The sequence below is a fragment of the Cibotium barometz genome, chromosome 48, assembly GCF_041138505.1.
Source record: "Cibotium barometz isolate CiBa-2024 chromosome 48, ASM4113850v1, whole genome shotgun sequence".
NCBI lineage: Eukaryota > Viridiplantae > Streptophyta > Polypodiopsida > Cyatheales > Cibotiaceae > Cibotium > Cibotium barometz.
The window spans coordinates 23,061,153-23,074,854 of NC_141093.1; the positions used below are offsets into that span (position 1 = coordinate 23,061,153).

The window sequence follows — 13,702 nt, forward strand, 5'->3', positions numbered from 1 at the left end:
ACTCCAAAACTCCTGTTTGTTACTCCCAACTCTACAAAGCATCAAAGGTCTCCAACCTATAATGTTGTATTCACATCTAGTTGAGTCGCCTTTTTCCATCAAACCTAGCCTTACAAACAAAAGCACCGAGAAAAAGAATATAAACCTTTTTGTTAAAAATGCAGTGCACCAGGCATAAGCGGTCTTGTGCACAATGAACTGGGTCTTCAAAGAGGAACAATTGCAGGTCTTAGTTCAAAGATATAATTGTGCAATTGGTGGACTAACTTGTCTCTCCCATGCATGAATTATTGGATAGTTAAAACACAAGTTTTTAAAAGCTGCGTGATCCACTTCAAAGGCAAAGGTTTGGTTTTTTTCTTTTTGGGTTTTGGTTGGGAGGGGGTGGGATTTTGGTTTTTTTTTCTTTTTCTTTTAGAGAAGTGTGTGTGTGTGTGGGGGGGGGGGGGGGGGGGGGGGGGGGGCAGCGCTTGATTGCTTAGGGTTCGACATGGAAAAGTACTGCTTTCAGCACATGATTGCCTGGTCTATCCCATCTGCTGAGGAATATAGTATCCATACAAACATAAATAACATATTTACGGAAACACTCCAAAACATGTGAGTTACAAGTCTGTTCCATGGTGCATTGCAAGCCTACAAACATGTAAGTAATCAAAGGACTGCTTCAACTGGCTTCTAGATGAAGCCGACGATAGGATATAGCACCAAACTGCAGTCAGTGCCTCACCAAGCACAAACAAGTTGCTAGATCCTTTCTGAACCATTCCCCAAAGTCCTTGCTATGGGTCAAGCTTAAAACTACAAAATAATGAGCAAACAGGAGAACCTACAGCAGCCCATTTCATATGGCCAACTTGTTAGGCGTCCTCACAACGCTTGTGCCTACCTCCCAGACATATTACAACACTCTGATTATATACTAAAATAATAAACCAATCTTGGCAAAACTGCATTCTACATGATCGTGCAGAAGCTTTTCTTCCCTTCCGCAGCTACAGGCTGCTGTGAAAACCTGTTTGATTCTGATGGATTGTATGAAAATTCTGTGGTGTCCAGTCCATACTGCAAGGTAGAACACATGTATGAAATTATAAGGCTATGAATGTGTGATGTAAGAAAAAAACATAGCTGACCAACAATCAACAAAAAAGTGCCTCAAACACCACTACGAGGGATCACGTACTTTTTCTCTCATCCTTGTACTCCATGCATCAGTGCGAGCAGGACGATTTTCAGCACTAGCAGCAGAAGTACCAGTTCCTGACGTCGTTTGCCTGTTCAATAAAGGTTGCCGGCTTGCTCTCGGAGCTAGATAATCATCATCACTGTCATAATCTTTTTCCCGTTTTGCTCCCAATGCACGCAAAATGACAGCCAGAAGTAAAGCAAAGGCCTGTCCAAATAACACATCATATGGAATCTCTCTCTCTCTCTCTCTCTCTCTCTCTCTCTCTCTCAAGCTGATTTTCGTTTGCTGCTGCTGCATAAAATGTAGTGCTCTTACCACTTTCTCAGATATCCAAAGAGACTGCAACACCATTGTGATGTCTTGCAGAAATTGTGCCACCACAGAGAAATTGTAAGTCAATCTGGTAAGATCGAGGGTATAATCCTCCACACTGGCTTACTTGGTGGACAGCTAAAGGCAACAGTAATAGTCTTGGTTAGGGCTGCAGGATCAGAAAGGATTATCTATGATGTCCATGGAAGAAGGTGAGAAGGAGAAATGTTGCACAACTCCATGATAGATTCTATTGATGTGATAGCAGAGATGTTCACTCACCAAGTACATAGCCTAGAGGTTCAGGTTCATCTATGTCACATGCACCCTGCACAGTGGTGCTATGTGACACACTGGCTTAGCATTCAATGTAACTAGACATCATTAGTACCCTTTTTTAGGAATTTGTCATATGCCATGGCCCCATTGTGAGCTCCAGTCCGGGACATGTTAGGCACGAGCTACATAGTTCAGTATCTCAGCCTTCGGTGTCAGGTCGGTCCCTTAACCCACTTGGAGAACAAGCATTTAAGTCATCTAAGGCTAGGCATGTTAAATCAGTCCATTAGTTGCATAAAATAAACCACATTAAGGCATGTAGATGCATGGGTATATGGCTCAGGCCATTGGCCAGCCCATGGGGCAGCCCCTAGTGCAGTCGGCCAGCATGGGCTTCACATAAACACCAGTCGGCCAGCCTCGTGATAAATCACATCACGCATGTGAACTAGGCGCAGCAAATAACAGCATTACATGCTTATTTATCAAGTCGTGGGACTTTTTCTCCTGGCCGACAACAGTAAAGCTCAGCCAACCAGCAGCATGTGGTACTATATAAGCAGCCCATAGATCCCTTGCATAAATCATCTCATTTCACAGATGTTCCATCAAGTAGAAAGTGCATGTGTGCCTAAACGCCTCCGGGTTTTCTAGAGCATACAATCAGCCTTCAAGCACCCCGTGCTTCATCCCCCAGGCAGCATAGAAGATGCTCTCATCCTCAGCCAGCATATAGTGCATATCCTCAGCACTTTTAGACTTGCATAAGTGGCTTCATAGAGTCTTCTACAGTGCTATTGGGTCAGCATATGGTTCAGCCTGCGTTCAGTCTTCCTCGTCCTTGCGTTTGGCAATCCTCGATCATCATTCACATCATTGTACAAAGTTCTCCAAAGTAATACAAGCAAATACTCCTGCTTCTTCATTGGGACTTCATGGAAGGTGAAATAGAGCAGCCTTCAACAAGATTATGACTCCGGGTGCCATGCCAAAGAGGCTATCAGAGGGTCTGATACACTTGATTCCTAAGGAGGGTGGTGACAGATTGGAGATCGGCAATGGAGACCCATGGACCGCCTACAAGATTTTGGTCAGGGCCATCACCGGAGACTTCTGCCCTTCCTCCCCGACTTGATTCATGATACTCATATAGGTTTTGTTCATGATCGGAGCATTTTGGACATCTTCACTTTCTAGGAGGCGCCAACTTTGGCCAAGATCCGCTAGCAAGATCTCATTGTGCTCCTAGATTTTGAGAAAACCTATGATAGAGTTCATTGGGGCTTTCTAGAGGGGACGATGGGCCAGATTGAATTTCTAGAGTGGATCCATGGTGTTTCCGGACTTTACTCGGCCTCTCACAGCCACGTTCTCATTCAAGGAGCCAGAGGTGATAGATTTCCCCTTTTGTCGCTCGGTCCAGCATGGCTGCCCTCTAGCATGTTATCTCTTTCTATTTGTTGCCGGGGTTACATTCCGACAGCTCCCCCCAGTGGCTCAAGAGAGAGGCTTGACTTGGATCTAAGGCAGAGACAGTCTCAGCCTCGACATCAACTCTGCCATTCCTCCGGAGTGGCTGATCCCAATACCTGACCCTATTCCCCTGCAATGGCTGGGAGTGTTTACCAGACATGATATTCTCCTGGCAATTCATGGCACGGATGAGAGCTTCGCCTTGCTCACTTTAACAATTGGACTTAATGGCAGATTAGTGAGATCAGATCTCCCCTTGGAGGACTTCAGGGGATGCATGCTATATAGGGTGAGGGTGATCAGATTCCATGCACATGAGCGGCACATTGACCCACCACCGGCCAAGGTGGCCAAGGAGAGACTCAAGTGTGTATGGATTTGGGAGAGCCGGCCCATCACGCCCCTTCAGTGGGACCCGAGGGAGTGGACTTGGTGTGATCCTGCAAACGAGGAGACTCCGGGCACCCCATTTTTTGCATACACTATATGGCTTGGCCGTAGGATCCAGATGGCCAAAGTCGAGGGCACTCTGGCCGCAGCAAGACACTGGCAATCACAAGGCCTCTCACCCCACTTTCTCTTAGATTTCTGGAAGAGGCTCTAGGACAACTTTCGACCTCAGAAGATCACTCTCTTGTTGTGGATGTTGGCACAAAGGAGTTTGATTGTTGGCACGTGGTTGGCCATTGGAAGTAGACCAGCAGCATGCTCGAGATGTGGCCGTCCCCAGGAGTCTCTGCGACATTGTCTTTGGGAATGCCCGAAGGCTCGGCAGATTTGGCAACGGATTCTCCGCATCTTTCACTATGGACAGGGCCTCTTCCCATACTATTACACGGGGCAGTAATGCATATACTGAGACAAATTGTAAATAGCCGGCATATAACAAATCAAAATGCCCAGCAAATAATGGCTTTTTATCCTGTTCTCGAGCAAAACCTAACATTAATTATAAAAAGAAGCACCATCATGCTGATTTTTAGTAAAAGCATGTGAGTGGTCTAAAATGATCAACAAAGGCAATACTCCCCTGAAAGCTTGCCAACATCCAAAGGACCTCAAAATCTGATCCAAAGTGGATTATTCAAAAGAAAGCTTGCCAGCTTCCAAAGGAGCATTGTGATATTCACTTTACACTCCTTCGACTTGCATAACCAAATCCTATAGCACAGAATCTCATGTTCCAAACCTCACATCTTCACAGTTGATTTTTGACCAGGTTTCCTTAACACATCCCTTTTTTCTTGTTGCCAGCTAGAGAGCTATCTATAATCAGCTCTTTTTTATAAAGAAAAGCAAGCAACTGAAAAGCCCACTGCACAAGAACACTTTGCATGTTGAAAACCTAGAGTAATAAGAAATTTCAACTATCCAGAAGTTAAGCTCTTCCTTGATAATGTTTCTCTTTTCTTCACTGGCAACCCCGTCATGTGCACAGCCCATACACTCCAGCCAATCAGGAAGCAGGCAACTACAAACCAACATAATTGAAGCGCTTTATACGTGGCACAAATGGGATTGCTGGAATCTCCTACGGCTGGCCTCTGTGCACATGACGACCAGGAATCACAGGTAGGCCACCCAATTCCAGGTCACAGAATGACTCGGCATGAATTGAGGTCGTAGAATTGCTCAGCTCCCACCACCCCTTTCTGGCCAGGAATTGGGGGGCCTAACTGCCATTCCCCACTTCAACTCACAAACAATTCTGCTTAATATTAAAGGCAAGTCAACTCACAAACAATTCTGCTTAATATTAAAAGCAAAATACAACATCACAAAATGTCTACTACGTTGATTTTTGACACATACCTGCACAATAATTGCCGCCAAAGCCACCCACCTAAAAATATCGATTCTATCTTCAATGAATTCCTCTATGCTGTCCAGTTCCCCAGTTGTGTCATCCGGTATTATCTGCGATTAAAAATTGTATTCTTAGACCAATAATGATAGATTACAAAAACTAGCAAATAGGACTAAACCACTAGATATTACCTCTTGCCAGTTGTGATCAAAGAAAATAAACCCAGCTAGGGCCAATTCTAAGATCATGAAAAGCCCAACAAAAACAGAATACTGTTTTCTAGTTTTAAAGAAAACAAAGCTCAGATAAAGAATGAAGAAATTCTTGAAATGAAAAGCTCCAAGGAACATAACAAAACAACCCAGCATTAGCCTAAATAGTGGATACACAAGAAAGACAACACCCATTTGTTGTAGCGGCTGCAATATAACCAGAACATGTGATAAAAGTAATCACGACCCCAACAGCAATAAACACGTACAAGAACCTGTAAAATCAAGTTCGATGCGAGTCAAAAGGTATGCCAAAGCAATCAATGATCCATGCTCCTCACTTCCTTATCATCTTGCAATTTCTTTTCAGCTATTTCCATAAACTATGAGTATGCTACGTCTTTGGTATATCCAATTTTATTCACCATCAATACCTCCATTATGCTATGTACACTTGTCTAGACAAGCAGACAAATGGCAAAATATTCATGCGAGTAATATTAGGTTTTCAGTTCACGAAAAAACTGAGGAGCTTCCAAGGCATAAAATGAAAATACATAACATAAGAAAACTTAAAATGTTACAAATTGTGATGCCCAAAACTTCTTATGGAGGCAAGGTGCTGGGAGAGAGAGAGAGAGAGAGAGAGAGAAATTTCTATTAAATGTCTTCAAAAGATCCGAAGGGTCATCCATCCACAACGTCCAACATAGGTGAGTCAATGACTCACAAGTTGTCACCATTTGGTCCCTTCACCAATCTTGACCATTGATTCACACACTGAGCGGAACCAAGGCGTGAAAGGGGATTTTCCACGGAAGAAAGCTGGAGCACTTCATACAGCATGAGCAACATAGGATTTTATTCAATAAAATGACTTATAATGTTTATAAGCCGGTGTGTTCACACATCATTAAATTTTGGCCAAACATTATTATTATTTGGGCGTGGATTTATGGACATGCGGGACAGCTTGCAGCCCAAAAATTCTATAAAAAGCTAGCGCCCACCTTTTATGAGATGGCAAGTTTGGAGACGACCTTCAGTTGCAAGCGCTTTCTCTCTCTACAGGCCGACCTACTTTGTTTCTCCCTCCTTAGGGACTGGCCGTACAGCAACAGATCCTCTCCTATGATCTGGCCGTACAACAAGTACAGTTGCGGGCAGCTCCTTCCTCCTCTTGCACTAGTCATACTGTGGACAGCAGGCCAGCCAGTTCACTCTTGTGCTGGTCCCACTGTGGACAGCAAGCAAGCCAACTCACCTTCTCTCTCTTGGACTGGTACAGGCCGTACAGCAGGGACAGCAGCACTGTACAGCAAGTACAGCAGCATGGACAGCCACCTTCTCCCTCATCTTGGCGACTATCAGGCATCAGTTTGACATTCTCTCTCTCTCTCTTCTTCTTTTTTTTTCCGTGAAATGGTGTTTTATATTATATGTAAAAATGTACATCAGCCACATGGCTCACACAGAACCTATGGCCCCAAAAAACCCCCCACAAAAGATCCTCTAAAGGATTATGACCATGCAAACCTGTACACTAATAAGAAAGCCTCCTAGCCAAATAAGCATCCCAGATAAAAGCATCAAAGATGAGCCAGCCGAGCCGCCTTAGACCATAACGAAATAACATCTGCATCCAGTAGCTGAGCTGAGAGAAGAGAAGAAAACTGCCAAAGCAGCAAACTGCGGATACGTAGAATGTGCCCATGTATTCCAGACAAGGAATCAAAGATGAACCCATTCCGTGTAGTCCAAATATGCCAAAGTCCTGTCCATCTAAGGAAATGGAATATCACAAGGTGACTGTCCGAAGTAATGACTTGAGGACAAATCCCAAATATCCACGGATGAGCCGAAACAGTAGACCTCTCTACTACCTCCCAAACGCGAGAGACAAAAGACCAAATCTGACGGGCCACTGGACAACTCATGAATAGATGCATAACTGTTTCACTGCATGTCGTGCAGAAGAAGCAAGAGGCCAATGTAATTTTACGACGGCTGAGCTGATCCCGTGTAGGTAACCCTCCCACCAACATCCTCCAAATGAAAACCTTACCTTGGTAAGGGAGTTTAGACTGCCAACCACGCATAAGAGTTTTCTGCCACCATGATTTAGACTTGTGCAATCCCCACACCTTATTGGCCTTGGCTGAAACCCAATCTTTCTCTGATACGAGCTTATGATAGACCTGGTTAGCTGAAAGTGATATCAAGTCACCAGATTTACATAGTGCCCAATCAAGCCAAGGCTGATCTGCAGATGGCCGAGGCAATGGAGTAAAAGGCTCAACTGCATGCATGATGTCAACCCATAGTGGCTGAAATGTCCGAGGAACCCTAAAGTGCTGCCAAATACGACAAAACGAATATGGCCTGTCACGACGAGGTATCACAGCATCTCGGATTCTAACCAAGCCTAACCTGACCATGCGGTTGAGTCGTATGCGTGAAGCATCTCTGTCTGGCCAAACAATGACACGTGACTCCACAAATGTTTCGAACTACAAAGAGTTCAAAAGTAGTCTTTCATGACCAGGATCCCACCGAGCCAATAGTAGAACTTCATGCCAAGAAAGGAGAATATGCGATAAAATGTGAGATGAGCGAATACGGACAGGATGAGCCGCATTCACAATGTCCCACCATGAAGCCTGCACACGTGTCCGTCCAATCCCTCCAACTCAATCAAGTCACGAGCCATGAATACCCAAGGCTGCTCCTGCAAACACATATCCTGAAAAAGCGCCCACCTACGCGCCACCATATGCAAGCGGACATCCAGTAAAGCAGCCCCACCCATTCTTTTGGGCATCGTAATGTGATTCCAAGCTATCCATGTTTGATCCATAATATTTCCTTGCCTCTTCCACAGCATAACCCGAATGGGAGCAACCAAACGGAGAAGAGATTTGTGCGTCCAAGGTAGCAAAGGCAAAAAATAGGAAATCATGCTAAGCATAATAACCTGAGCTACCTTAACCCTCACGTGCATAGGCCACCCTTGAGCTTTCCAATACATAAATTTATCCGAGATCCGAGTACAAATCCAAGCAAGAAGCGCTTGAGGGTCCACATCCACAACCACCGGATACCCAAGATGACGAACAATGTCTCCTGTATGCACCACACGGCCTTGCCACCCTAATGCCTCAAGATCAAATTCCGTGCATACAATGAGGGCTGATTTTGTTGAATTTATTTTCAGCCCAGAAGCCAATGCAAAATTATTCCAAGCTTCCATTGCTGGATCTATATTGGCTTTTTCGGCCCTGAGAAACATAAAAGTGTCATCCGCAAGGGCTTGAGCAACCAATTGCTTGCCATGAGGGAGATGCTAACCAACCACTTCACCATGCGATGCCATAGCATCTAGGCGAGATAACATAGGATGAGTGGCAATGGCAAAGAAAAGAGGGCTAAGAGGACAGCCCTGCTGGAGAGAACGGGTGAGAGAAATACCATCCGAAAGTCCTCCATTGAGCATAATCCGCGTGATAGAGCCAGAGCCAAGTAAATGCACCAAATTAGCCATTTTGGGACCAAAGCCCATGGCTGTCATTAACTGAGAAAGGAAAGACCAGCTGACATGATCAAAAGCTTTTTCAAGATCCAACTGCACCATCACAATCTCTTGCTTCTTTGCCTTGGCATAATCCACTCCAATTTGAACATTAAGAATATTATGCAAAATATTCCTGCCATGCACAAATCCATATTGATATGGATGAATAAGAGTAGGAAGCACCTTCTGCAAGCGATTGGCAAAAATCTTTGTAAAGATTTTATACATAATACCCATAAGTGAGATTGGGCGCCATTGAGCCAAAGAAGTAGGCGAAGGGACTTTGGGCAACAAACGAAGTATGCCCAACTTCCAATCGGCAAGCATTTATCCCTCATCCCAAACCCTTTGACAAATAAGTGTCAAAGGCTCTGCAAGCTGATCAGCATATTTTCGAAAAAACTCATTTGTCAAACCATCCCAACCAGGGCTCTTTCCCATGGGAAGTTTGGAGAGAACAGCTTCCACTTCCCCTTGAGTAACGGGAGCATCAAGCTGAACCGCCACATCAGGGTCAACTTGATATCGTACTTCAGCAAACAATGACTCCCTTGCAGCCAGGACAGCCGGCGAAACATCCTCTAGAGGGGCAAGCAAATCTTCATAAAACCTGATGCAATGCTGAATAACCTCAGAAGGTTGAGTAACAAGGTTGCCTTGGGCATCCATCAGCCTAACAATATTCTCACGCATATGTTTTTGATGCAACTTATCATAGAAGCGATGAGATTGACAGTTAGCATCCCGCAAAGCATCAAGACGTGCAAGTAGTTTAAAGCGAACATATTGTGCTTCCTGCACCCTAGATAGCTCCTTTTTCAGCCATTCTATGGCATCCACAACTTCAGCATCCATAGAGTCAGTAAACATAAACGCCTGCAAGCCCTTTAAAAGCGGCTCAAGAAGAGCCACATGCTGTTTTTGTATACAGGCATTAGCAAGACCATAATGCCGCGCCAATTTCCGAGTGTTGGTAAGGAACACTGGCCAAGCATGATAATCAGCCATGGACACTCTTGTGGAGAAATGTCGTATCAATTGACGCATATAAACATCAAAAACTTCATGCTCCAAAAAAGTGTGATTTAAGCGCAAAGGCAAGCGTCCCAACAAGCCTTTATATGCATCCACAGGATGATAGACCATTTCAAACACAAGCGGCCAATGACCCGACAAAACCTGTTGCTAGTCAACCATCATAGTAAGAACCTCTGGCAAAAAGAGATCTTGATGTAAAATATACATCCTATCCAATCTAGCATAAGTGCCCCGAAACTGTTGTGAGGCATAAGTGTAACCCCTTTCATCTAGATGCAACCAAGACCACATGTCTTGTTTTAGCGACCTTGCTGCAAAAGCTTCCCACGCCATTCTCTCCAGGCCATCCATTATAGAATGATGCGACGTGGCTTGCTCCCCGGAGACACACATATTAAAGTCTCCCATCACAAAGCCAAGATGAGAGATTGAAAGAGCACACAAGTCATTCCACAGCAAACGGCGTGCACGAGCATTATTTGGAGCATACACCCCTAATAACCATAAAGGCGTATCATCCCAAACAATCTGTATCACTAGAAATCTTCCATGAACATCTTGAATCACAAGAGAAGGCTGAAACTGCGAACGAACAGCAAACATAACACCTGACTGCGAAGCAGGATGTCCGCTGTAGAAAACATGAAACCCCTTATATACATAGGCTTTGCCAGCCAACTTATGCTGCTTATGTTCAACTGCACACAAAACATCCCAACCATGATAAAAAGTTGTACGCCAAGGCCTGAACTGCTTTTGGCGCGAAGAAATACCCTTTACATTCCATTGTACAATTTTCATAAGCCTTCCCAAAAAAGGAATCAACAAGGCCGTGTACTAGGCCCAGGACAATCTGCCAAATCACGAACCTTTTGAAGCATTGCATTTTTAGACATGGTATTTGTGATCTCAGACTGCCCTTGGAGTTCCCGAGCACGTGCCAAAGGGTAATGACCATCCCATGGCGAGATGACCTCACCCTTCGAACCAAACATAAGAGGCAATTGTTGTTGTGCTTCTTTTGTTAGGCGATTTCTAATAGGATAGCGTTCTACTCTATCCACCCCAAGAGCCCCTGAACCCTGAGAAAGTTGGCCTCCGGCCTCTCAATCCTGGTCTGTTTTTTGCTGGGCACCTGAACCCAAAGGGCGACGAGCATATGTATGTAAGGGCCCCTGATGAGTACGCAAAGGCCCCCGCCAAACGGCATCTGAGAAATTCCCCCACGGGACAACAAATCATGTCTTTTTACCACGTACTTCCACCCATGGCTGCTCAACCTCATTCTGAACATCCACATGTACATCCATGTACTGGGCATCATGTAAAGGAGCATCATGCTCATCTTCCACGGGCAACTGCCCGTCAACGATATCCTTGGTAGCAACAACTTGTTCTTTCTTAGGACATTCGGAGACAAAGTGGCCCATCTTACCACATTTGAAACAGTGGCCAGCAAATGTATCCCACCTCAATTGATACATTGAAGGTTGCAGCCCAGCCATATTGACACGCAAATGTGTCGGCCTAGGTCTCCCAGTATCCCATAACATGCATAGACGATTTCGGTTTCTAGATGTCATTCGAGGTACCACCAAGACATCACCGATACCTCGCATGAGATCTGGTAAAACACGCCAAAACATTGGTGGGAATTGTTTCACTTCAACCCAAACTGGGCAAGCCTGGCGCAACATATCTTGGTACTCTGCCATAGGCTTCCACGGAACCACATGAACCAACTGCCCATCCAAAAAGAGTGGCACCTGCTCCAAGACTGCCCTACGGGCTTCCAAAGTACGAAAAAGTATTTCATAAAAGCCTCTCGGACCATCATAAATCTCCTCAAGTGCCTCAGGCGACACCAAGCGGCCCAACCATGCTCTAAGACGAGGCAACAACGGAATACGCCCAATAAAGAAGAAGATAGCAGCACGATCATGAAAATCTGCTAGCTGTTGTAGCAACAAAGGAGTCTCCATGCATACATCAGCCACACTATCATTATCTACTGCAGCCATTTGCACGCTATTTGCCTTCACATATTCTTGCAGAAGCTCACCAGTGATCTGCAGAGCAAACGTGCAAACTCTGGAGAAGGTACCTGAGAACTTTCCTCTGCATTCTCTCCAACATTCACCAGAGCGTAACTTGCATCAACATCAAGCCTTTGACGTTTTTGTTGCTCCGAGGCATCTGAAGCATAACCTACATCCTTCTCGATCATCTCCTCAATAAGATCCATGTTAAGGCTATTGGCGGCCATGCCACCAACAACAGCAACCAGGTCATCCAAATCCATGTACAAAAGCAAAGAAAACCCTTTCTCTCAAACCCTAATTCAGCACCTGAAAACCCTAATTCAGCACCTGCAAACCCTTAAATAGTTGCTTGAACCATTGCTGCACCCTTGAGAAAACCTGCAAACCTGAAATTTTTTATTTTTTTTTTAATCTTCTTCCACTGCTGCCTGAAACCCTAGAGCCGGAACCTTGCACAGTGGATGGCGAGTGCTCAAACCCGATTTGCTTTGCTCTAGTTGCACCACATCCTGCTCCGGCGTATTTCCTTGCTCTGGCTACATGTGTTGAGAAACTGGCGGAGAAACTGTTCTCTCTGTGTGCAAACAGCAGGCGGAGCAGAGGAGGGGGCTGCTCTCTCTCTCTCTCTCTCTCTCTCTCTCTCTCTCTCGCTCTCTCGAAGTGCAGACCGTACAGTTGTCCAGTGGTCGGGCGGATTCTTCTCTCCTTTTTTTTTTTCTCAGGTTGTACAGTGGTACAGCAACTGGGCCATTTTTTCCCTCTTCACCACTCCCTTATGGGCATTGGTTCAGGGGTTGTGTTTGGAGGAATCAGGGACTGTTTTTGGAGAGACATGGTACTGTTTGAGAGCCTTTTGAGGGCTGTTTTGGCAAAGAGTTCGGTGTTGGGTTTGACACCGCATCGGGCTGTTGATTCGTATTGGTTCTTGGAGTGGTTTGTGCTTTGATTCCTGTGCAAGTGTTTGGTGAGGAAGCTTGTGGAAAATCCGGAGAAGTATTGCATCCGCACCTTGGTTTGATTGTATCCTGTTTGTTGGAATAAAGCAATTCCTATGGGGGGCTGGCCGTTCCGGCTCAATGTTGTGTTCCCTTTAGCATTGTTTATGGTTATTTCCACTGTGTTTTCATATCTAAGTTTGGCATCTGAGGTGTCTGTGTATTGTTCCGGGTTCCCATTCGGTTTCATTGGTATCAAAGCTTAGGCTTTCTCAAAAGCAAAGGCTTCCTTCCAACAATGAGAAAGAGAAAAGATCAAAAGTGGGGACTACAGTGATCAACTATTTGGCTATTGGGCTTATGGAAGCAGTCATATATCCAGAGCATGAGCAGTAGACAGCTTGGCATAAGGATTTATGGATTCACAGAATTTATCCTCAAAGTATGGAGTTGGTCTTATGTGCCCATGTTCAGCACTTGTTCCATATGGACTATTCTGGATTTTAAATCAAATTTTGTTTAAGCGAATTATATGGAGCTATATCTCAAGGTATCTTATGTGTATGCTAAGGAGATATTTATTTTGGCTTCATGACGAACCTGTCAAAGAAAAGCTAAGTATACTTTGAGTTTTACCAAGTTGATGCTTTTTGCCAATATTTGGAAATTTGTACATGTTGAACTCCTTGGCTGACACAAGTGGAGAATGTTTCTCATGTCTATCTTTAGATGTGTTTCAAGAAATTTATTTTTCTGAAAGGCATCGGAAAACATTCTGATTCTGGAAAACGCTTTTCTATGGTTTTGATAAATAGTTTATGGTTTTGGTCTTGTGTATTGG

At 44.6% G+C, this 13,702-nt stretch overlaps 1 protein-coding gene across 1 annotated transcript in view; it reads right to left on the reverse strand.

Moving 5' to 3' along the window:
* Positions 1-558: 558 nt before the first annotated feature.
* Positions 559-13,702, reverse strand: part of LOC147610976 (tobamovirus multiplication protein 2A-like) — a 53,684-nt gene continuing 40,540 nt past the window's right edge. The window contains exons 3-7 of the mRNA XM_086785624.1: positions 5,451-5,550; positions 5,255-5,335; positions 5,069-5,173; positions 1,187-1,396; positions 559-1,065 (exon numbers count right to left, since the gene is read on the reverse strand). Coding sequence (XP_086641750.1) covers positions 958-1,065; positions 1,187-1,396; positions 5,069-5,173; positions 5,255-5,335; positions 5,451-5,550 — 604 coding nt within the window. The 3' untranslated portion in view covers positions 559-957. The remainder of the gene's footprint in view (positions 1,066-1,186; positions 1,397-5,068; positions 5,174-5,254; positions 5,336-5,450; positions 5,551-13,702) is intronic.